This window comes from Pseudorasbora parva, chromosome 11 (assembly GCF_024679245.1).
Source record: "Pseudorasbora parva isolate DD20220531a chromosome 11, ASM2467924v1, whole genome shotgun sequence".
NCBI classification, from domain to species: Eukaryota; Metazoa; Chordata; class Actinopteri; order Cypriniformes; family Gobionidae; genus Pseudorasbora; species Pseudorasbora parva.
The window spans coordinates 43,344,100-43,365,917 of record NC_090182.1 but is presented as its reverse complement, the minus strand read 5'-3'; the positions used below and the strand labels follow the sequence as shown (position 1 = coordinate 43,365,917).

General features: G+C 43.9%; 1 protein-coding gene across 4 annotated transcripts; it reads left to right on the top strand.

Annotated features, from left to right (window-relative positions):
* The first annotated feature begins 5,486 nt into the window (after positions 1–5,486).
* On the top strand, positions 5,487–20,703 carry si:rp71-1d10.8 (uncharacterized). Of its 4 annotated transcripts, XM_067458045.1 has the most exons (4): positions 15,000–15,061; positions 15,336–15,820; positions 15,932–15,956; positions 18,875–20,703. In XM_067458045.1, the coding sequence occupies exons 1-4, from the start codon at positions 15,015–15,017 to the stop codon at positions 20,529–20,531; spliced, it is 2,214 nt and encodes a 737-aa protein (XP_067314146.1). In that variant the 5' UTR covers positions 15,000–15,014; the 3' UTR covers positions 20,532–20,703. The 4 variants fall into 4 exon arrangements, with proteins under 4 accessions (XP_067314144.1, XP_067314145.1, XP_067314146.1 ...); XM_067458043.1 differs by lacking the exon at positions 15,000–15,061 and adding an exon at positions 5,487–5,541 and having other exon boundaries at positions 15,336–15,956; XM_067458044.1 differs by having other exon boundaries at positions 14,959–15,077; positions 15,336–15,956.
* The last annotated feature ends 1,115 nt before the right edge of the window (positions 20,704–21,818 follow it).

The window sequence follows — 21,818 nt, the reverse complement described above, 5'->3', positions numbered from 1 at the left end:
ACAAATCAGACACAATTGTGTGTTATATTTAACAACTAATCAACTTGTTCTGTGGTCTTTCTCTGTGGTCCCCCCCAACATACCACTAAGGGGCTTAGTTACCATGGATACCAACTGATAAGACGGTTTATTGCTCTAAAAAATGTGGCCATGTGAAAAGTAAAAGGCCACATTTAAGGCACAAAGCCTATAAAAACACACACTTTTACCTCAAGTTTTAGACAAACCTTTCTATAAATTGTGTGTATGTTTGTGTCTTGTAAAGCCACACAGAAAAACAGAGTGTCAAAATTGAACCTTTAAGGGTACAACAGCTTGTCGCTGGGGCAGTACCCTTAAAAGGACATCTTTGTACCTTTTTTACTCCTAAAAAGTGCATATTAGTACCTTTTGAGTACAAATGCGTACCTTAAGGTACTACTATGAACCTTTTTGTGGTAAAAATGGGACAAAGATGTCCTTTTAAGGGTACTGCCCCAGCGAAAAGCTGTTGTACCCTTAAAGGTTCAATTTTGACACTCTGTTTTTCTGTGTGTATCTTGTATGGTTTTTCGTTTATACATATCTTATGAGCAAAAAAATAGTTTATCTAACTTCATATATGTTGTCTCCTATCAGACTAAGGCCCGTTTCGTGACTTACACTTTCGTGTATGTTACTTCCACATAGGTGGCAGTTTGTGTTTGTTGTATTAAATGGAGTATAAATGGGCACAAACACAGCTTAATCATGCTTGAAAAGCCATAAAATCTCCCACAAAGGAATTTCTCGCTGGGAAATTCCAACAATCCCATTGGTCAAGTCAACCGTAGAGGGCGTGACTTCGCGAGGACCTTAAAGAGACGCACAGATCCATCTTTATCTCGCTCCCTTGCTGGACCAACAACCGGCACATCACCTATAGCTGCTGTCTCTAAGCTGGCCAAGCAGGACACATCAAGACTTGCATGTGTGTGTGTGTGTGTGTGTGTGAGACAGGAAACCCGTTTGGAGCACACTATCACAGGCTGGCAGGCCTAACACCTCAAGCCATGTGCAACTTCCTCGACCTCGATGGAGTCGAAATAACTGCAAGTGCATATCTTCTTCAGTCAACGCAGAAGAAATCGAATGCAACTTCAACACCATCGGACCGATCTCTCAAGACTTTCTCCTGTGATTTCACCTTGGACATTCTTCAACAGCTTATGCTAAATGCAAGTAACGTACGATATACGGATCAGTTTAGTTAGTACAAGCTACAAGCCCCTTAGTTCAGACAAACTGGCCGCTCTACCGGGTGTTTTGTTTCCTCTGCCCTGACCCGGTTCTTCAACCTCTTAAGATAATAACTTTGCCTCTTACCTATGTTTTGTTTTGTGTGTATGCGTTCCTGTTTTGTTTAGTCATGTTCGTGATGTTTTTAATAAAGTTTGTGGACAATACATATTTGGTTCTGACACTTAAATGATTGATCTTGTTATGCACTCTAAGCCCTGTAAATACAAAGGAAGAATAATTTTTCCATGAAAAACATCCTTTTCTTAGGATGAATGAATAATCAATACTGAGCGTTCATAGGTGAACTGATTGATTGATTGATTGTAATGTTAATGTAGCTACATTAAGTTAATTCATTTAAATGATTCAAATATTCATAATTAATCATAATGAGTTAAGAATAATTATTAATATTTCCCCTCTGTGCTAATTCGCTACAAAAACCAGAAGGCTCTTTAGGAAAAGTGTGGTTAAGCAAACTGAAGATGTGAAGTGAAAAAGCTTCATGTTTTTCAGAAATATATCTTAAATATGAAATGTAAGCCATTAATTTAGCAAATGCAGTTGTCCTCTCCTGGGAATTCCTGAGTTTTCTCATGCTGATTTCTAACCTAATATACAGTGTTTATTTATTTCATTGATTTTACATGAGAGAGACTTAAGTAAAAGCGAGCAGATGAGTCCTTCAGGCTGCTGGGTAAAAAAGATCACAGCAGGGGTGTGACCAAATGTTCAAGACTGGAGGGAACAAATCTCAGAATGTAAGAATCATGGAAAAGCAAATAAGGGTGGGCGGCGGAGGGGTGTTAAAGGGTAAAAGGCTGAGGAGCGAAGGCTGGCCAGTATGGTTCGATCAAAGTCGCTCAAATTCAAGAAGGTCAAGAAGTTATTGCTGGTTCTGATAGAAAGGTGTCAGAATACACAGCAGTGCATCTCAGTTTGTTGTGTATGGGGCTGCATAACCGTAGACCATTCAAGGTGCCCATGATGACCCCGGTCCACAGCCGAAAGCACCAACAGTGGCACATGAGCATCAGAACTGGACCACGGACCAATGGAAGAAGATGGCCTGGTCTGCTGAATAACGTTTTCTTTTACATCACGTGGATGGTCGGGTGTGTGTGCGTGGCTAACCTGAGGAACACATGGCACCAGGATGCACTATAAGAAGAAGGCAAGCCGGCAGAGGCAGTGTGATGCTTTGGGCAATGTTCTGCTGGGAAACCTTGGGTCCTCCATCCATGTGGATGTTACTTTGACATGTACCACCTACCTAAGCATTATTGCAGACCATGTGCACCCTTTCATGGAAACGGTATTCTGGTGGCTGTGGCTCTTTCAGCAGGATAATGCTGCTGCCACAAAGCGAAATGCTTCAGGAATGGTTTGAGGAGCACAACAAGTGTAAGGTGTTGACTTGGCCTCCAAATTCGTCAGATCTCAATCCAGTGGAGCATCTGTCAGATGTGCTGAACAAACAAGTCTGACCCATGAAGGCCACACCTCACAACTTTGTTTGTTTAGAGCTTTATTTATCCCCTTGGGGCAATTAGTTTAGGCTCACATGGTGCTTCACATTTAACACTAACACATATACATTCAATCATTCATTCAAAAAAAAAAATCATAATAATACTAACAATAAAAAATAAATAAATCAATAAATCAACCAAATTTGTTACATAAACAAACCGTCTCTTTATAACGATTTGTCAAACATTTAATTGTCCTTAAACGCCGCCCCAGGGGCATCCACTCAAAGTCCAAATGCAACGGGTGTGTGCTGTCTCCCATTATTTTGTGCGCCGTTCTCAGCACTTGCTGTTCATAGTACACTGTGAGGCTTCGTAAGGGAACTCCCGTAATTTTTGAGCACATAATGACAATACCTTGTAGACGACTTTTGTTCTTAATAGACAATGATGAAAACCAACAAATAAAGGAAAAAGACAGAATACTTTCAATGAATGAGTTATAAAAAGACCTGAAAATTCCTCTCTGTACATTAAAAGAATTAAGCTTTCGTAGTGCAAACAATCTCTGATGTGACTTTCCGATAATTGCATCAACATTTTGATCAAACTTCAACATGTCATCAAAAATCGTTCCTAGGTACTTATATTCCTCTACTTCATCCACTTGTGCATTATTAATGACCACCGGTTGAAGCATCAGTGGTCTTTTACCACTGACACAACTTACAGGGCTTAAAGGATCTGCTGCTAACATCTTGGTGCAAGATACAACAACACGCCTTCAGGGGTCTAGTGGAGTCCATGCCTTGACGGGCCAGGGCTCTTTTTGGCAGCACAAGGGTGACCAACACAATATTAGGTCATAATGTTATGCCTGATCAGTGTATTTTTACTCAAATATAATTAGAATAAGATACAATATAGACCCGTTGCCAATCAAATGAAAGCATTAACTAAATTCATCTTTGCACTGCAGAATTGGTCCAGAAGATTTGGTAAATTATAAATTCATAAATAATGTTGAGAATTATTTTTTTTATTATTATATATAAGAATGTCTGTAAAATAGCAATATGTTTGCCGTTCAAATTTGTGAAAACAGCACTTTTGTAATATTGCTTAGTTTTATCACATTATAATATTAAATTCTAGATCTCATACAAATGCTTTTTGCAACAATATTTTGAATTTTGTGAGTATGTGTATTCATTTTGGTGACATATGGGACCTGACAGGGACCAGGACAAGACATTCAAAAAAATGGGCCGGTCTTGAGTACTACAACACTATGAATATGCATATTAACATGCAATCAGATAAACTAAATTAATTTATAAAGATGGCAGAGAGATAAAACACATCTCTGATCTGCAGAAATAGATGGGGTGCATGAAGGATACACTCCTTTAGCTTTCTTCACCTGATTTATTTCCACTAAAGTGCTGATGAGAAGAACTACCTGTATGTCAAATGTATGTTTACAATCTGTACCATTAGCTATTTTTATGTAGATTATATTACTGTAGCAGAGCTGCATATCTTTGCCATATATCTTGTCAAATTTAAATTGATATATTATTTATCTTGTTGAATTTCATCTGACGGCTACATTATAAAGTGTTACTCTGCCCTCTGCTGGTTCAGCTTACATGATGACTTCAGGTTCAGTAAAACGCTTCTTTTTTTTTAAAGACAGCTTATCAAAATAAAACATAATTTTCATAGTGTGTACATTTTCACTGTGCATGATAAGGTAGACTAACTTGTGGTTAACCAATTAACAGATGTTAGTTTTTACAAATGTAAAAGAGTGCTATCTAAAGGATGCCTTGTCTCACACATGCATCAATAATTATCTCATTGATATACATGTCACAGTGGCTTGAACTTTAGACATTGTATTGTCTGATATTGTGGCAGTTCACTTGTCCTTAGAGTTTAGGTCAATAATGTAAAAGGTCAGCGGAGTATACAAAGTTCAGAGTAGAGAAAAGTGTGAATTAGAGTGAAATGTTTGATGTAAAAAAAAACACATGCAGGAAAAGTTCAGGGAACATTAAGCAATACTTTAAACACTGTCAGTTATATTTAGTGTATAATTTAACCCTTAATAACACTGGGTTAGGAGGATTAGCATTTCTTTGATCCTCACATACATTTCAAATACTTTATAAAACATTATTTATATACTATTTATTTTATGTTTTCTGTTTTCATTTTAGTTTTAGTTACCAACATTTTTCCTTAGATTGAAGTAAATCCTTTTGCATTATTGTTCCTGTAATAATGCACAGGTTGTTCTAATGGGATTGTCCATGCAGTTGAGTATGAAATGGGCTACTCTGAATAAAATGTGTCTGGTAAATGTAACAGAAATGTCAAGGCCTGTAAATCTATTGCGCCCTTTAGAAACCTTCTAGACTGGGTAAACCCAGCCTGATCTGTCGGCGATTTGATTTCGCCCTGCAACAATGTTCAATCTTAAACTGAGCTTGGTCTGGTGATAGCTTCTGTATGACCTTTCCATCCTCTAATTATGAATCCTTGATAATGAGGGTGTATTTCATAACCTGCCTTGAATGCAATCCGATTTGTAGTAACTTTAGAAAAACAAATATATTTAGAGTGGCAAAAAAAGTGTGTCATCAGGTAAAGTGGGTCAAATATATTTCATGCTGGAGTGCTCTTTAAACATCAGGAGCCAATTATGTTTTAACAGTCATGAATAATTACTATTTGCCTGACATCACTGTGGTGGGCGTGGTCGAGCCGCAACATAAACACAACCGATCACAACAAGCACATGGTAAGACAAATGCCCTGTCTGCATAAAATCATTTTTATGAAAATAGCAGTAATCCAAAAAATATTATATTGTGTACTTGTGTTTTAAAATAATGATCCAAAATTGCATATTATTGTAAGGATGTTTAGTTGTGACCCATTTAGCTTAGCTTAGCGGGTACGGTAGCTGTCTATTTATGATGGACATTTCAAAGTAATTCTGATTAAATATGACCGTTCTTCGTCATTTATGACCTATTATGTCATGGATAATGTCCTAAGCCTGATGTTTTCTAATAGTCCCACTGTAGCTATGCTAGGTGCAACTGGATGCTAATATGATGTCTGTTTCTGAAGTTTGAATTTGAACGTAGAATCATATCTGAGGCTGTTGGATGAACTGATTAATTGCTATTTATTTTTAAAATATAAAAAACAAAAATAACAAATTATGCAAATATGTAAACACATAAGTCAGTTTTTTTGCATTAATTTATAAATCTATCTGTATGTTTTATTGTCCAATTTGTTGTTGAAATATAATTTATACAGTGGCTGTCATTTTCTTGACATATTTATTTATACATTAAATAATCAAGACATCACTAACAGGTTAGGTCAATTATAATGAATAGGCTACTGTAGTGCATATATTTAGCGAAAGAGTTCATTTCTCTGGCTAACTAACAAACTGTTGGACACTGAACGAGAACGACTTACCACGACCGCTTCACCCAACGGCTGCCGCAGACGGGTAACGTTAGCTGCAGCTTGGAGAAATGGGCGTGCCGAACGGTTTACATTTATTTCCTTTGCGTTTATGTCTTGCAGCTTCTTTAATAATTACTTATTTTTTGTTTAACAGACACGTTACTGTGAGATGTAAAGATGACTGACTGACTGAATGAAAAGAAAGAAAAGAGTTCCCTTTCGAAAGGGAACTCGCGCTGCGTCATGCTGACGCTACGGGGAACGCCTTCAGCGTGACAGGTGTCTGAAATCGCTATCAAATCACAATCCTACTGACCGTCGGCAGCTGGTGATGTCATCACCGTGCGACCAGGAAGTATAAAAAGGCACCGTGCCAACATGACAACATCCTTTCGTCTTCAGGGACTGTTTTGTCTGGTTCGCTGGAAAGTCAAAAAAAAAAAAAAAAAGATGAAGTGCACACGCAAAATGAAGGGAGCGTACAGGAAGTGCGCTGATCCGTGTCCCAGGTTTCTCACACCTGAGGACACACACACCCTTTGTGTGCTCTGCCTGGGGGAAGAGCACGCGCAGGAGGTTCTCGAGGGGGCTTCCTGCGCAAACTGCGAGCGTTTTCCGTTGAGGACGCTCCGCTCTCGCTTGGCCTTCTTCTCGAGGGAGGAAGAGCCAGCATCTGGGAGCGGTCCCGCTCAAGCTGAGGCTGAGCGGCGCCGTCTGTCCTGGGGCTCCCAGATGGACCTGGCTCATCGTCTGGAGAGTGCAGTTCTCGCGGACGATCAGCCAGGTCGCGAGAGCAGGCTGACGGAGGAGGAGTCGGATGGAGACTCCTCCTCGTCGTCAGTCCGTGCTTTTCCGGTCGATCAGAGGATGGCTGTGGATGAGGAGGGAAATGAAGCTGAGGCTGAATCCTCCCAGCCATCCTGCCCCGTGTATAGGGAGCTGATAGATGTGATGGGGCGCGCGGCGCTGAGACTTCAGCTGCCGTGGCAGAGAGCCAGGGGAGAGGCCGCCCGCCCTGACAGACTGGGCGATCGGTTTCTCCCCGACCATAGCCGCCCAGCTCCCGGGAGCCTTCCATTCCTCCCCGACCTTCACGAGCAGGTCGTGGGGGCATGGAAGAAACCCTACTCGGCGCGAATCCATCGACATCAGCGTTTTAACTTCGCTGATGTCGAGGGATTTGCCGAGGCAGGGTATGTGTCGATGCCGCCCATCGACGAGACGTTCGCGAACTATCTCGCGTCTGGGCGGCCGTCGACACTAAGAGCTCCTGCCCTGCCGTCTAAACCATTGAAGACGACCTCGCGTCTTAACGGCAGGGCATACACGTCGGCAGGTCAGGCGGCGGCGGCCTTGCACACAATGTCAGTGTTGCAGGCCTATCAGGCCGATCTGCTGAGGGACCTCGATCAGGGGGAGGGCCTACCCCCTGATGCGATGGCTGAGTTGCGCCGCACCACGGATCTCTCTCTCCGGGCGGCCAAACACACAGCAGTCGCCATCGGACGATCGATGGCGGCTATGGTCGCCACGGAGAGGCATCTGTGGCTGAACCTGGCGGACATCGGGGGGAAAGAAAAGGCCTTTCTCCTCGATGCCCCGGTCTCGCCCTCTGAACTTTTCGGCACCTCCGTCGAGGCGGTGGTGGGAAAGTTCAGAGAGGCGAGGGCGCGCTCAGCGGCGTTTAGAACATGTATTCCGCTGAGGTCCGGGGTGGCGCCCAGGCAGGAGGGTGTCCCTGGCTCTTCGGGATTCGAGGATCACCGACTGGGCCAACGCAGCAGCGTGGCCTCTCGTGCGCCCCCTCCGTGAAGGAGTAGGACGCAGAAGAGGCGGGACACCCGCAACAGGAGGAGGGACATCGGGGAGAAGAACCGCTTCCAGCGCCGGAAGCAAGGAGGTGGTGAGTCTCCGCCCCCGAGGGCGCGGAAGTGAGTTTAGTGTCCCCTCCTTTGTTTTCTTTTCTTTTCTCTCCCCGGGCGCGCTTTACACCAGGCCGCGCGGGCCGATGATGAGCGGATGTGAGACTCTGACGGCCTGCCAAGCCGGTGTGTGAGAGCGCCCCACCCTCAGGTTAGTGCGACGAAGCATGCATGTTACATGAAGCGATGAGGCACTGAAGACAGCGGGTGAGTCCCCTTTTAGGGCAAACATTCTTCTTTTCAATGCCGTATGTTTGGACTCTATGCTTCCCTGAGGGATATTTTGTCGAAGGAAAGTATTAACAGATGGAAATGTGGGCCTGTAGTTCCCTGGCAAAGGTGGCTAGAACGATGTTTGTATAAACACAGTGGGTGTTTGTAGGCTGATGTTTGCTAGTGTAGCAACAGTAGTTTATAAGGCTGCTTCTCTTCTGGATATGTGTAATATGAGCAGATGAGGCCACCGCACATGCCGCGGGCATGTAGCGGCGATTTAAACTGACGTATGTTCTCCTGGCGAACGTTTTTAGCTGTAGCCACCTCTGGGTAGCGGTGGCACCTCTGCTAGTGAAATATCTAGATGAATTTGTGAGGTTGGGCTAGCGCATGAACTACAGTAAGGTCTGTCCCAGTCCTTCTTAGGGCCGTTGTTGTGGGATTATCAGACCGATGCTAGTGCATCAAGTTGACCTAGGCTGTTGATGGGATGACGGTGGCGTCTCGCGGTGGCATATCGCCCTGGCAGTTGCCCCGGGCTCCTGTCGGTATCCCCGCAGGAGCTTTGTATCCCTACCCGGCCTCCCCGTAGTAGGGTTGTCCGGCCAATGCCCCCCCCCTTCTGCATTTGGGGGTTGTTATTAATGCAAAAAGGTGTGTAGCAGAATGAATCGCGACTCAGCCAGTGGTCGTGGGGACGGGGTAGGCGTCTCTTCGCGGTGCGCAGTCAGACTGGTTTTGCTAGCCCCGCCCCCCAGAGCTAGTGCGGCCGCCACTTCGGGGCGGCCCCCCGGCTTGGTTCAGGAAATGGCCGGTTGTGTGTGTTCAGTATATTTCACTTTTTGCTCTGTGTCTTCTGCTTCACCTTTTAGGCTCGGGTCGAGCTGTACTTCGCAACCATCTGAGAGCATCGGTTGGTAGGATGCTCCCCTGGAGTCGAAACACTGTCACGGCTGACGCCCTTGCGCGGACGGCGGACCGCTGGACGACCAGACGGCCGCCCTGGAGGCAGGTGGCGTAAGTTGTACTCCCCTCGCTTTAGAGGGTACAAGGCGTTTTATGCTGAGTGCACTGCTGTGGGCATTGTGTTTTAGGTCCACGCTGGTAGGCGCTGCCTGAGAGACTGCGCCGTCGCAGAAGGCTGCTATGGGCCGCTGGGGCGGACCGACAATAGAAGGCGGGCTGGCGGGAGACGCCAGCCGAGGCAGTCCGGGCAGTTAACTCTGGGTCAGGTGGTAGGCCTCAGTAGGCCTCCCTGCGGGTGAGTTCCGACATCGTGGCCCATGTGAGCAGGGAGGGTTCTCCCCAACGATGTCGGCTGCAGCAGAAACCTCGTCATAAGTAGGCCCCTAACGGCCTCCCTGTGGATGAGTCCCCAGGTAGTGACTGGATACCCAGTCCTCATCAGCCAGCAGACAGCCACTGTCAGCCCGACTTTAAGGGCTCGCTGAGTTTCAGCACGCCTCACATGGCATCCCCTGAGGGGGTGACCTAGGGTTCCGACCATTGGTTGACAGGATCTAGGCCGCTTTGGCCTCCTGTAGGGTGAGCCCCGGTTCCCAGGTCTTGCGACAGTGTGCGTGGGTGCTAGCCAGGCGGCTAGCATAGTCTGCTATCAGGGACGGGCCGCTTCAGGCCGTCCTATGATCGTTTCCCGGCCCTGCGGGGTTTCCGGTGGGATTTGCCATCGGATAAGCACCGTATGTCACCAATCTAATAGGGAACTGCCATTCGGCAATAGGCCTCTCCAGGCCGCCCTAAAAGGTGGGAGGGGATTCCCGGACCAGGTCTCGGTGACAAGCTAGCCATTAGCATAGGTGGCTTCTGGCGTTATGGCCTCATGAGCCCCTGAGGAACCAGTAAAGCCACCTTCCTGCGGCTCTTAACAGCTAGCACTGGCGGTGCCAGGTAGAGGCGCCTCCTGGCCTCCCTGGAGGGGAAACGTTCCCCTAAGCGGGAACATAGAACTGGCTTTGGCTGACAGCTAACGGCTGCCTGCCGTTGGGTCCCGGCCTGGGCCGGTATAACTCAGTGGCGGGCTCGTGCCCTAGCACAACGAGACTCCGTTTCTGCTGCGCAGTCCCTTCAGGACAGGGACTGGCTAGCCTACAGCATGGGTTACCTACCAAGCTGGCTTAAGAGCTCCCCTCATTGAGGGTCGTCTGCGAGCTTACGGCCGCTTGAGGCTGATCAGACGGGCAGGCCCCCCTCGGGGCCTCCCGGGCAGATCAGTCCATAGGCCTTTTTTAGGCCTCCTGAGCACCCCTGTAATAAATGTGCTCAGTAGATCCTAGGATCGAGCAGAAGAGACTCCCCTCGATGGCAAGGGTAAGAAGCACTAAGCTGAGTACTGCTCTCCAGGATTCCCGTCTCCGAGTTCCGGTATGAGGAGGACACTGCCACTTTGCAGTCCCTCAGTCTGGATGCTCATAAGTAGAGCGATGTCCGGAGGCTCTGTTTTGACAGACAGGGTTGGCCAAGCTGGGGTGTCCCACAGAAGTGATGCCAGGTGAGGCCTCCCTGGTGGCATTCGGTGAAGGGTTTTCCCGAATTAGTGACGGCTGGTGGCGCCCTCGGGTCCCCTAGCCACATTCCCTTAAGGGACTCCTTCCTTCGAAAGTAGTAGGTCCCAGGCCCTCGAGCAAGCCGAGAGCAGGAAACCTCAGTTAAAACTTGTTTAGGTTCTCTCTTAGGCATATAGCTTGGGCTATGACCGTAGGGAATGATGTCACTGGCAGCCGGTGTGGCGAGAGGGGGAGTGGTTCAGACTTTCCGCGAACACTCGTCCAGGCAGTTCTCACTGCCAGTAAGGGGCGTGCACTCCCCTCAGCATGGCGGCGTGGGTATATCGTTCCCCGTAGCGTCAGCTGACGCAGCGCGAGTTCCCTTTCGAAAGGGAACGTCCCTGGTTACGTATGTAACCTTAGTTCCCTGAGAACAGGGAACGAGACGCTGCGTCACATGGCCATGCTTCAAGGTGTGCCTGCCCACAGTCCCTTCAGACGAAGCGGATGTTGTCATGTTGGCACGGTGCCTTTTTATACTTCCTGGTCGCACGGTGATGACATCACCAGCTGCCGACGGTCAGTAGGATTGTGATTTGATAGCGATTTCAGACACCTGTCACGCTGAAGGCGTTCCCCGTAGCGTCAGCTGACGCAGCGTCTCGTTCCCTGTTCTCAGGGAACTAAGGTTACATAAGTAACCAGGGACGATTTGTGTGTTTTTTTCTCGTTTTCTTTTTTTCCTCTTTTTTTTGACTTGTAAACCCAAGCCCTTGATTAAAATTAAATTGAAAACGGAATAAATGTTTTAGTGGATAAAACGTTTTCTGTTTGCTAAATTGGTTAATAATGTTTATTTTTTATCGAATGTTCTTAACATCATTAACGTTGTTTTTACATTAATATAATGGAATTTGGTCTTATAGGATTATGTTTTGTGTATTGTTTTCTTTTAACCAATAGTGAAAATGAGTATAAGAACAGGAACAGGCTAGCCTGAAAAGCCAGACCTACTTCAAGTTGTTTGGTCTGGAAACTCAGAATGCATCTTCCCTTCTTAAGAATGACTTCAGTGCCGTTCTTTTCTCAGAGAAAAGCTTAACTCCAAGTTTTCCAGAGTCGCGGTCAAAGCTGATTCAAAAGACCGCCATTCGCCAGCTTCTGTGTTTACTAGAAGCACGCAAACGCAACTCTGCCATGTTAAGCCCCGCCCACCAACTATATACACGATGTGATTGGCCCGACCAGAGTTTGGCGTTTACAGCTCAGACGTGTATTGAGAGTTGCTAGACGACACTTGCAGCAAATTAGATTTGCTGCCACTAGAGTGCGTCTAGATTTCTAGGCTAGGAACAGGCAGCTTTCGCGACCAATGAGAAACTGTTCAGCACACCCCTTACCGTTCAGCACGCCATTACGCCAAGCTGCAGTTACCCATACTTGGTATACGCACAACCGGCGCAACATCATAGAATGTCTCTGAACAGATTCACGCTCACTTTTAGGCCACGTGTCCACTAAAGCGTTTTTAGTCAGCTGAAAATGCTATGCGCTCTGCTGAAAATGCCTCACTGTTGGTGCTCACGAGCGTTTTGGCAGGCCAGCGTTTTTTTTCAGTTGAGTCTCTGCGTTATGACCATAGACTGTAAAAATTTATGGATGTCTGTGATGTCACCCATAGGATTCTGAAGTGCAGTTTTGAAGCATAAAGTAGAGACGAGCTGGCCGTTGCAATCTTGGCCACGCATCATCGTGCGTCACGCCTGGATAACAGAAAATGGGCAAAGGTGGGGATGTGGGCGGAGCTTAGGTTACGCAATGACTAACAGACAGCGGATAAATGGCTATCCACCTGTCAGTCAAAGTGGCCACGCCCTTAATTATGCAGGACTTTAAAGGGTTAGTTCACCCAAAAATGTATGTCATTAATGACTCACCCTTAAGTCGTTCCACACCTGTAAGACCTCCTGTAAGAAGGTAATATAAACTCACAAAGTAGTCCATATGTGACATCAGTGGGTTAATTAGAATCTCTTGAAGCATCAAAAATACATTTTGGTCCAAAAATTACAAAAATACGATTTTATTCAGCATTGTCGTCTCTTTCAGGTTTGTTTTCAATCCTCAAACAAAGATTCAAACTTTTATGAATCAACGTATTGATTCATGATTCGGATCGCGTGTCAAACTGCTGAAATCTTGTGACATTGGCGACCCGAATCATGAATCAATACGCTGATTCATAACCGTTCAAATCTTTGTTTAACTCTTTCCCCGCCAGCGTTTTTAAAAAAAGTTGCCAGCCACCGCCAGGGTTTTTGACAATTTTCACAAAAATTGAATAGCCCATAGAATATTTTGCTTAATGGATATCTGAGCATGCAATATATCAAAATAAAGTGCTACACCCTCTTCTTTTAAACAAACAAAAAAAACGTTTTATTCTAGCTTCATGCATTCTTTTTTATCAGCACCTGAATATGGGTAGGTTTCATAAAAAAAGCAAAATTTTGAACAAAAAGCTGAGAAAATCACATATTTGTGTAAGACTGTTTCCAGATCAGATTCAGAGCGATGATCAAACACAGATAGAGTAGATCGAGTCCATCAACGCTCCTAATGATTGCACAGTCCTCTAGCTCATCCTGGGTCCACATTTCTTTCGGTAACATCAGGCAGTTTTGATTCATATGCTGTTTATTGATGATGATCAGGTTATTTTTCATATGCATATGATTACATGCGATCGTTCGTTTCACTGCATCTTACTCTCGCGTGTGTTTTGATCAGGAGATTCAGTACTCTCATCCAGAAGATGCGCAATAGCGCCCCCTAGCGCCCGACAGTGAAAACACAGAAACCCGGAAAATTCCGTTATTGGCCTGGAAGCGCTGTCTCACAAATAACGGAAATTTCCGTGTTTGGTGGGGAAAGAGTTAAGGATTAAAAACAAATATGGAAGAGTATTTGTTAAGCTGAACATTCTTCAACTCTCAACGACCAGTAAAAAAACACAGAATGCTCAGTGCCTCGTTACGCACATGGGGTTCTAAAAACGCCGCAATCTCATTGAAAACGATTGAATACGCCAGTGAAAAAATGCTTTAGTGGACACACGTCCTTAGGGGAAAAGTGCCGGTAGTCCGTAATGACTTCAATACAAAATAGCGGAACAAAACAACGTCCATACACAGCCGCCAGACTTGAATAACTTAAGAAATCACCAAGATGTCAAGTAATTATATACAGCCTGCCTGCCATAAAGCACGAAAGATACATCCACACACTTAATTTGTTCAATTTAAAAAAACATGTCCCTTTATTCTCCCACCGTCAAATTGGGCATTTGCTCGTACCCCATCGAGTCAATAGGTAAGCCAGTGAATAATTTAACTTCGCTTTTGAATCATGAAGTACGGATGATGCTATCACAAGCTAAGTCAGATATGGCTAGACAGTCACAGAAAAGTGCACTCGGTACTCTAAATATAAATACAAACATTAAAGATGTTTACTTGAATTAAGTGTGTGGATGTATCTATCACATCTGGCAGGCATGCTGGAAATATAATTACTTGACATGTTTAATCTTAGTAATTTCTTAAGTTATTCAGGCAAGGATGTTGTTTTCTGTCGCTATTTTGTATTAGGAAGTCTAGTTTATTTTCCCTTAAAAAGACGCGTTGACGAAACTGACAGTTAAGTGTCCGTGGCTGCATCCGAAAACCTTGGCAGCTGACTCGTTGCCTCACTCCATTATGAGACAATGGCTTGTAAGGCAGCGTTTTGTGCATGAAGGCACCTCAAGAAACTGATCGAAACTTTCAGACAGACTTCTAAGGCAGTGTAACAGTTCAATGATCTACAGCAAAATAGAGCGAGCTTTGGTGATAACAAAACAAATATTTAATTATTCAACAGTAATTTCTCGCTAGAAATTACATCAGAAGTGGAAAATGTTGGTAAAAAATGTACATTTACACACAAACTGACCAGCAAAAACAACTTTCGTATGCCATCTTTTTCCCCAGCTCAACTGTCATAGAATGAAAGCACAGTATTGTCAAAGGCAGCGAAGGATTCATGTATGCTGCCTTCAAAAAATCGATCAGATTGTTAACAATAGATTCGGACGTGGCTTGATGCCTTCCAGCCTTGAAATGTGTCCTCTGAAGGCAGCATTTTCCAGGTTTCGGATGCAGCCGGTATCACTGCACAACATCCTTAACAACCACTCTTAGCAACGTGAACATGTTTGTTCTCATTGATATTGTTAATTAAAGCTTGCATTATTGAGAGAGATTTATGGCATTTACACACACACACACACACACACACACACACACACACACACACACACACACACACACATATATATATATACATTATACACTAATTAATTATTTAATTGGCATGAGAATATGAGCTAATTCAACAACATTCTGTCTTTTATCTTTTCATAGAAAAATGGCACCTAACCCAAAGCAGTCAGGAAAACTGCAGAGAAAACAGCAAGATAAAAGAGGACTTAAAGGAAGGAAAGGGCTGAAGATGAATCGGTGGAGAGAGGACCAAATGAAATCTGCAATAGAGGAATATAAAGAGCAGGTCGAGTCAGGGAGACCAGTTCTTCGATTGCTCGCAAGGAAGTGGAACGTGCCGAAAACAACCCTTCAAAGGCGCGTGAAAGGGCTTGTTGAGGGATCTGAGCATGCGTCTGGAAGAAAGCCAGTCATCCCTGTTGAATCTGAGCAGGAGTTAGCGCGTCTTCTTACATTGCTTTCACAGAGAGGCTTCCCGTTGAGGAGGACTAATGTTCAGGCTTTTGCCTTTGAGTTTGCCAAGATAAATGGCATCCGAGGGTTTTCAGAAGAGAAGCAAAAGGCGGGATATTCCTGGTACGAGGGCTTTATAAAGCGAAACCCAGGGCTGAAAATAACGAAATCAGGGGCCATATCACCGGCTGAACGGATCAATGAAGAGGAGCTGGGAAAATGGTTCAGAGAGGCCTTGGGAATTAAAGATGTCCCCTCACATATTTGGAAGTGTGATTTATCAGAACCACAAGAAGACTGCTCCTCTCGGTTCGGTTTGAATACCATTACATTACTAGATAGAAATTGTTTAGAAAACACACACAAACAAACAAACAAACACACACACACACACACACACACACACACACACACACACACACACACACACACACACACACACACACACACACACACACACACACACACACACACACACACACACACACACACACACACACACACACATACTATATGTATATTCCAGGAAGTCTGCTTGATGATTATTCAGGAAAATAAGATTTAAATTTTTCATCAAAGTGAAAATAAATGTTGTGTTGCAAAAATGAGTACACCCTCCTGAAAGGTGCAGGTTTAAGGCAATTTGTTATCAACAAAGTAAGCATGTTGAACCAAACCATTTAAAGAGAAGTTATTTATTGACAAGTATGTTATTTTATACAGTAATACAGTGTATATATATATATTATCATTTGAGACAAAATGCTGACAACAATGAAAACACTTGTGAGCGAACAGTCAGTAGACTCATTTCTTGGTGCAAAAGAGGACAGTGGTACAAGAGGATTACCAAATCATTGTTTTAGGTGTATACATTTTGCTAAATATAGCAAAAATAACACAGAAATTCAAAAGCAATGGACTTGTGATAAGGTCCCTGAAATAATCAGGCCTTCATTTTAAGCTTTCATTTAGTGATGAGTGAATGTATTTTTTTATTTTAGTTTTTATCTAGTTTTATTTTAGTTTGCTATACAAAGAGTGGGAGAAATACCACGACAGTGTCCCAGAGCCAGCAGAAGCTATGAAAAGACGGAGTGTTTATCTCACAGAGTAAGAGCAGCCTGTAGAAGTGACATGCATGGTTTGTGTCCAGACCGGAACTACCCGCTGTAGCCAAAGCAAAATTAAGTCAATTAGCCTTTTCCAATGACCATATTTAAAAAATATAGACTTCTAGGAATCCATATTCTAGTCTTCTGAGACCAATTCAATAATTTTGGCTCTAACAACATCCAAAATCTTATGGTGTTGCTAGAGGCGGTGTACATTGAGAAGTGCCTGGTTCCCACAGTGAAGTTCAGTAAAGCTCTCTTATATAGGGATGTAAGAGTGCTGAAGGTGTGAGGGAGTTGTGCTGTACCAATACTGTCATGAATTCACACACCACTGTGTGATGTAATACAAAAACAAATGCTACCCTCTCCTCATTCCCTGTGTTGTTGGACATTTTTTTCAACAAGAGAATGAAAATATGCATTCTCTCAAGGTGAAAAACCTTCTGTGGACATATATTTCTCCCAATCTTAACACTCTTGAGCACCTGTGGGGAATTCTGTAGAGATTAGTTGAGCAACACCTCCTATTAAAGATCAGGGGCATTTAGGAGCTCATCATTCATGAGTTAAACAGGACAGATGTGACAATTTGTCATGAACTTGTACTCTTCATGGCAAGAAGGGTCAAAGCAGCATACTTAAAATCATGGAGGACATACAAATTAGTAGTTGAATTAAATATAGGGTGTACTCATTTCTGCAATCCTTCATTTAAACAAATGTGGCTAATATACTTATTTTACGGATATTAATTACTTAATTTTCTATATTTAATACATTACAGTTTTGCCACTTTTCCATGAATTGTATTGGTGATGATTAAGACAATACATATTTTGTATTTGTACAGAAAGGTTTTACTCATTTATGCTGTACCCTATAGATATATACACCGATCAGGCATAGCATTATGAGCACCTTCCTAATATTGTGTTGTTCCCCCTTTCGCTGCAAAATAGCCCTTACCTGTTGAGGCATGGACTTCACTTAACCCCTGAAGGTGTGTTGTAGTATCTGGCACCAATATGTTAGCAGTAGATCCTTTAAGTCCTGTAAGTTGCAAGGTGGGGACTCCATGAATCGGACTTGTTTGTTCAGCACAACCCACAGATGCTCGAATGGATCGAGACCTGGGGAATTTGGAGGCCAAGTCAACACCTTAAACTCGTTGTTGTGCTCCTCAAACCATTCCTGAACCATTTTTGCTTTGTGGCAGGAGCATTATCCTGCTGAAAGAGCCACAGCCACCAGGGAATACCGTTTCCATGAAAGGTTGAACATGGACTACAACAATAGGTAGGTGAAAAGTTTCAAAGTAACATCCACATGGATAGCAGGACCCAAGGTTTCCCAGCAGAACATTGGCCAAAGCATCACACTGCTTTCTTCGGCTCTCCTTCTTCCCATAAGGCATCCTGGTGCCATGTGTTCCCCAGGTAAGTGACACACATGCACTTGGCCATCCACGTGATGTAAAAGAAAACATGGCTTTTAGCAGTGGACAGGGGTCAGCATGGGCACCCTGACTGGTATGCAGGCTCATACACAACAAACTGTGATGTACTGTGACTGTGTATTCTGACACATTTCTATCAGAATCAGCATTAACTTTTTGAGCAATTTGAGTTACAGTAGCTCATCTGTTTGATCGGACCACAAAGGCCAACTTCGCTCCTCACGTGCATCAATGAGCCTTGGCCGCCCATGACTCTGTCACCGGTTCACCATGGTTCCTTCCTTGGACCACTTTTAATAAATACTGACCACTGCATACCAGGAACACCCCACAAGAGCTGCAGTTTTGAAGATGTTATAACCCAGTTGTCTAGCCATCACAATTTGGCCCTTGTCAAACTCTCTCAAATCTCACGTTTGGCCATTTTTAATTTTCCCAATCCTTACGCTTGCCCATCAATTTAGACAACAAAATATTCCCTTGCTGCCTAATATATCCGTGATGAAGAGTTAATCAGTGTTATTCACTTCACCTGTCAGTGTTCATAATGTTATGCATGATCTGTGTATATGTACAGTATATATGCTAACAAATAATGTAATTGTAGAAGGGCATGAGAATATTAGAGCTAAAAGTCTTTTATCTTTTCATAGAAAAATGGTACCTAACCCAAAGCAGTCAGGAAAACTGCAGAGAAAACAGCAAGATAAAAGAGGACTTAAAGGAAGGAAAGGGCTGAAGATGAATCGGTGGAGAGAGGACCAAATGAAAGCTGCAATAGAGGAATATAAAGAGCAGGTCGAGTCAGGGAGACCAGTTCTTCGATTGCTCGCAAGGAAGTGGAACGTGCCGAAAACAACCCTTCAAAGACGCGTGAAAGGGCTTGTTGAGGGATCTGAGCATGCGTCTGGAAGAAAGCCAGTCATCCCTGTTGAATCTGAGCAGGAGTTAGCGCGTCTTCTTACATTGCTTTCACAGAGAGGCTTCCCGTTGAGGAGGACTAATGTTCAGGCTTTTGCCTTTGAGTTTGCCAAGATAAATGGCATCCGAGGGTTTTCAGAAGAGAAGCAAAAGGCGGGATATTCCTGGTACGGGGGCTTTATAAAGCGAAACCCAGGGCTGAAAATAACGAAATCAGGGGCCATATCACCGGCTGAACGGATCAATGAAGAGGAGCTGGGAAAATGGTTCAGAGCATACGAAATCACCCTTGATGCCTTAGGAATTAAAGACGTCCCCTCACATATTTGGAAGTGTGATTTATCAGGACTACAAGATGACTTCTCTCAGCAATATGTCGGAGAAGGTAAAGAGCCCTGCTTTCAGATCAGAACTGAGGAGGAAGAGGAAACTGCCTCCACATTACTAGCAGCATTCAATGCCAGCGGTACATTTGCTCCTCCACTTATCATTTTTAAAGAAAACAGGGTGAAAAGTGAGCTGTTAAACGAATCCCAGGAAAGCGTTTGCGTGAGAGCATCAAACAATGGGTGGATAACAGCAGAGCTGTTTTTTGAATGGGGTGAAATGTTTGTGGCACAGCTCCCAAAAGATGACGCCAGACCCCACCTTCTGCTCCTCGATGGCCAAAGCAGCCACATATTCAACCTCAGCTTTTTCAATCTCATGAGCCAGAACAACGTTGAAGTCATATGCTGTCCTCCACAACAAATGGCCAGCAGAGCTCTGTTTAGGACTCTCAGACACAACTATTGCGAAGTGAGTTGCAAGTGGAATCAGCAATGCTCAGGCATGAAGCTGCCCAAAGCACATTATTGTTCTATTTTCACGGAAGCATGGAAGATAACTGCCACTGTGGAAAGAGCCCAGGATGAGTTCAGGGCAGCGAGGATGTTCCCGATAAATGAGTTGAGCTCCATTGAGCATGATCCTCCTTCTGCCATCCTGTCGGGTTTGGAAAATAACACGCCGCCCATGGAAGACGCTGCACATTGGAGCACAGAAAGTGGCTCTGATGAGCCCTCAGCTGCTGAAGTGGCATCATTCAAAGACTTCGTATTAATACAAAAATTTAACAGGGGTATAAAGACACCCAGAGCCAAGACAATAGCACATTTCCACAGAAACACAGGACACCTTCTTTATAATGAACATGTAAAACAAAAACACTTTAAAACGACCTCCTACAAATGCAGGGGCTGCTTCATAAAACACAGCGCAGATGAGGATCCGAAAGCTTCCGAAGCATGGATCAGATGCAGCAACTGTAAGGCCTGCTACCATGAGTCTTGTGCAGATGAGGATGGGATATATGAATGGGTTTATGATGTAGATGGTGATGATCAGTAAACTGAAGCATGGAAACCAAGCAGAATTTCAGAACAAATGTATCACAGATTAGTGGTGTTAAAGTAAAACTCTTGTCATGTGAACATTTAGTTATCAGTTTTTAAGACCCATTGAATTGACTGTCACATCCTTGTTTTGATTTGTTTCACATTAAATTAATTCTGTTGACTAAGGTCCATTCATGTTTGGATACCTCTTGTGACAGCTGGGCACTAGCAATGGCTGGGCACCTCCCCCTCAAGTTAGCCAGAGAAGAAGGCTACTTCAAACTATGGCTAAATCCGAATTCGCCCTCTAAACCCTTTAATCACTATGCCATACTTTAGTCTACTAATATAGTTCACTTGAAGAAGTGAATGAAAATAAGTGAGTTCATTCAAACAGCCGCTGTGTGTCGACTCGTTGTTGTGGTGCAATGTGGGATAGAATGAATGCACTTGTGCTGTGTTCCAGTTCGTTTTTATTTTACCCTTCACTCACAAACGTCCCTCCGTCTCATTCACTCGGACGTACGTCATTGCTTACGCTGCACGAGTGCCCACTACTGGCGGAACCTTTGCAATGGACTGAACTGGAACGCCCTAAGCCCTTGATCACTTGGAATCCACTATGGAGTGTATTTATTATTTATTTTTTTCCTTGAAAAAATTGTTTACTGCATCATTCTATATAGGTGTATTTGGGTTGTTTTAAATTTTTTAACAAATATTTAAAACATCATAGAGTTGTTTGTGGTGGGGTAAATTGAAAGCGATATACGTGACGTCACAACCGGGTTGCATTGTGGTATATGAAGCTGCCTGAAGTGTACATATGAAATAGACTCGCTCCCTCGGTCAAAATCGAGGGATCAAGGGTCTGTCCATATTCTTAGATTTCATGTGACGTCACACAATGGCACGGCCGCCATTTGTAGGACTGAATTGCAACATGCCGTCCATCTGCTGTGCGGTGGGTTGTGACCACAGCAAATCAAAAACAAACGGATTAACTTTTTACAATGCCCCCAAAGACCCTGAACGTCGTCAGAAATGGATTGCTGCTATCAAGAGGGATCGCTGGACTCCTACAAAGTACGTGTCTAGTGGAGTGGAACGCAGCATTAATATCATCTATGGTTTCGGCACCACTACAAATGGCGATCCACTTAAATAGTGCACTACGTAAGGGTAAAGGGGGTTATTGAAAATAACATGTAAATATACATTCCAAAATAATTAAAAAGTAACATTGTTTGTCATTGTATGAACAGTAGTCATGTTGCACCTAGTAAAAATCTAAATCCTA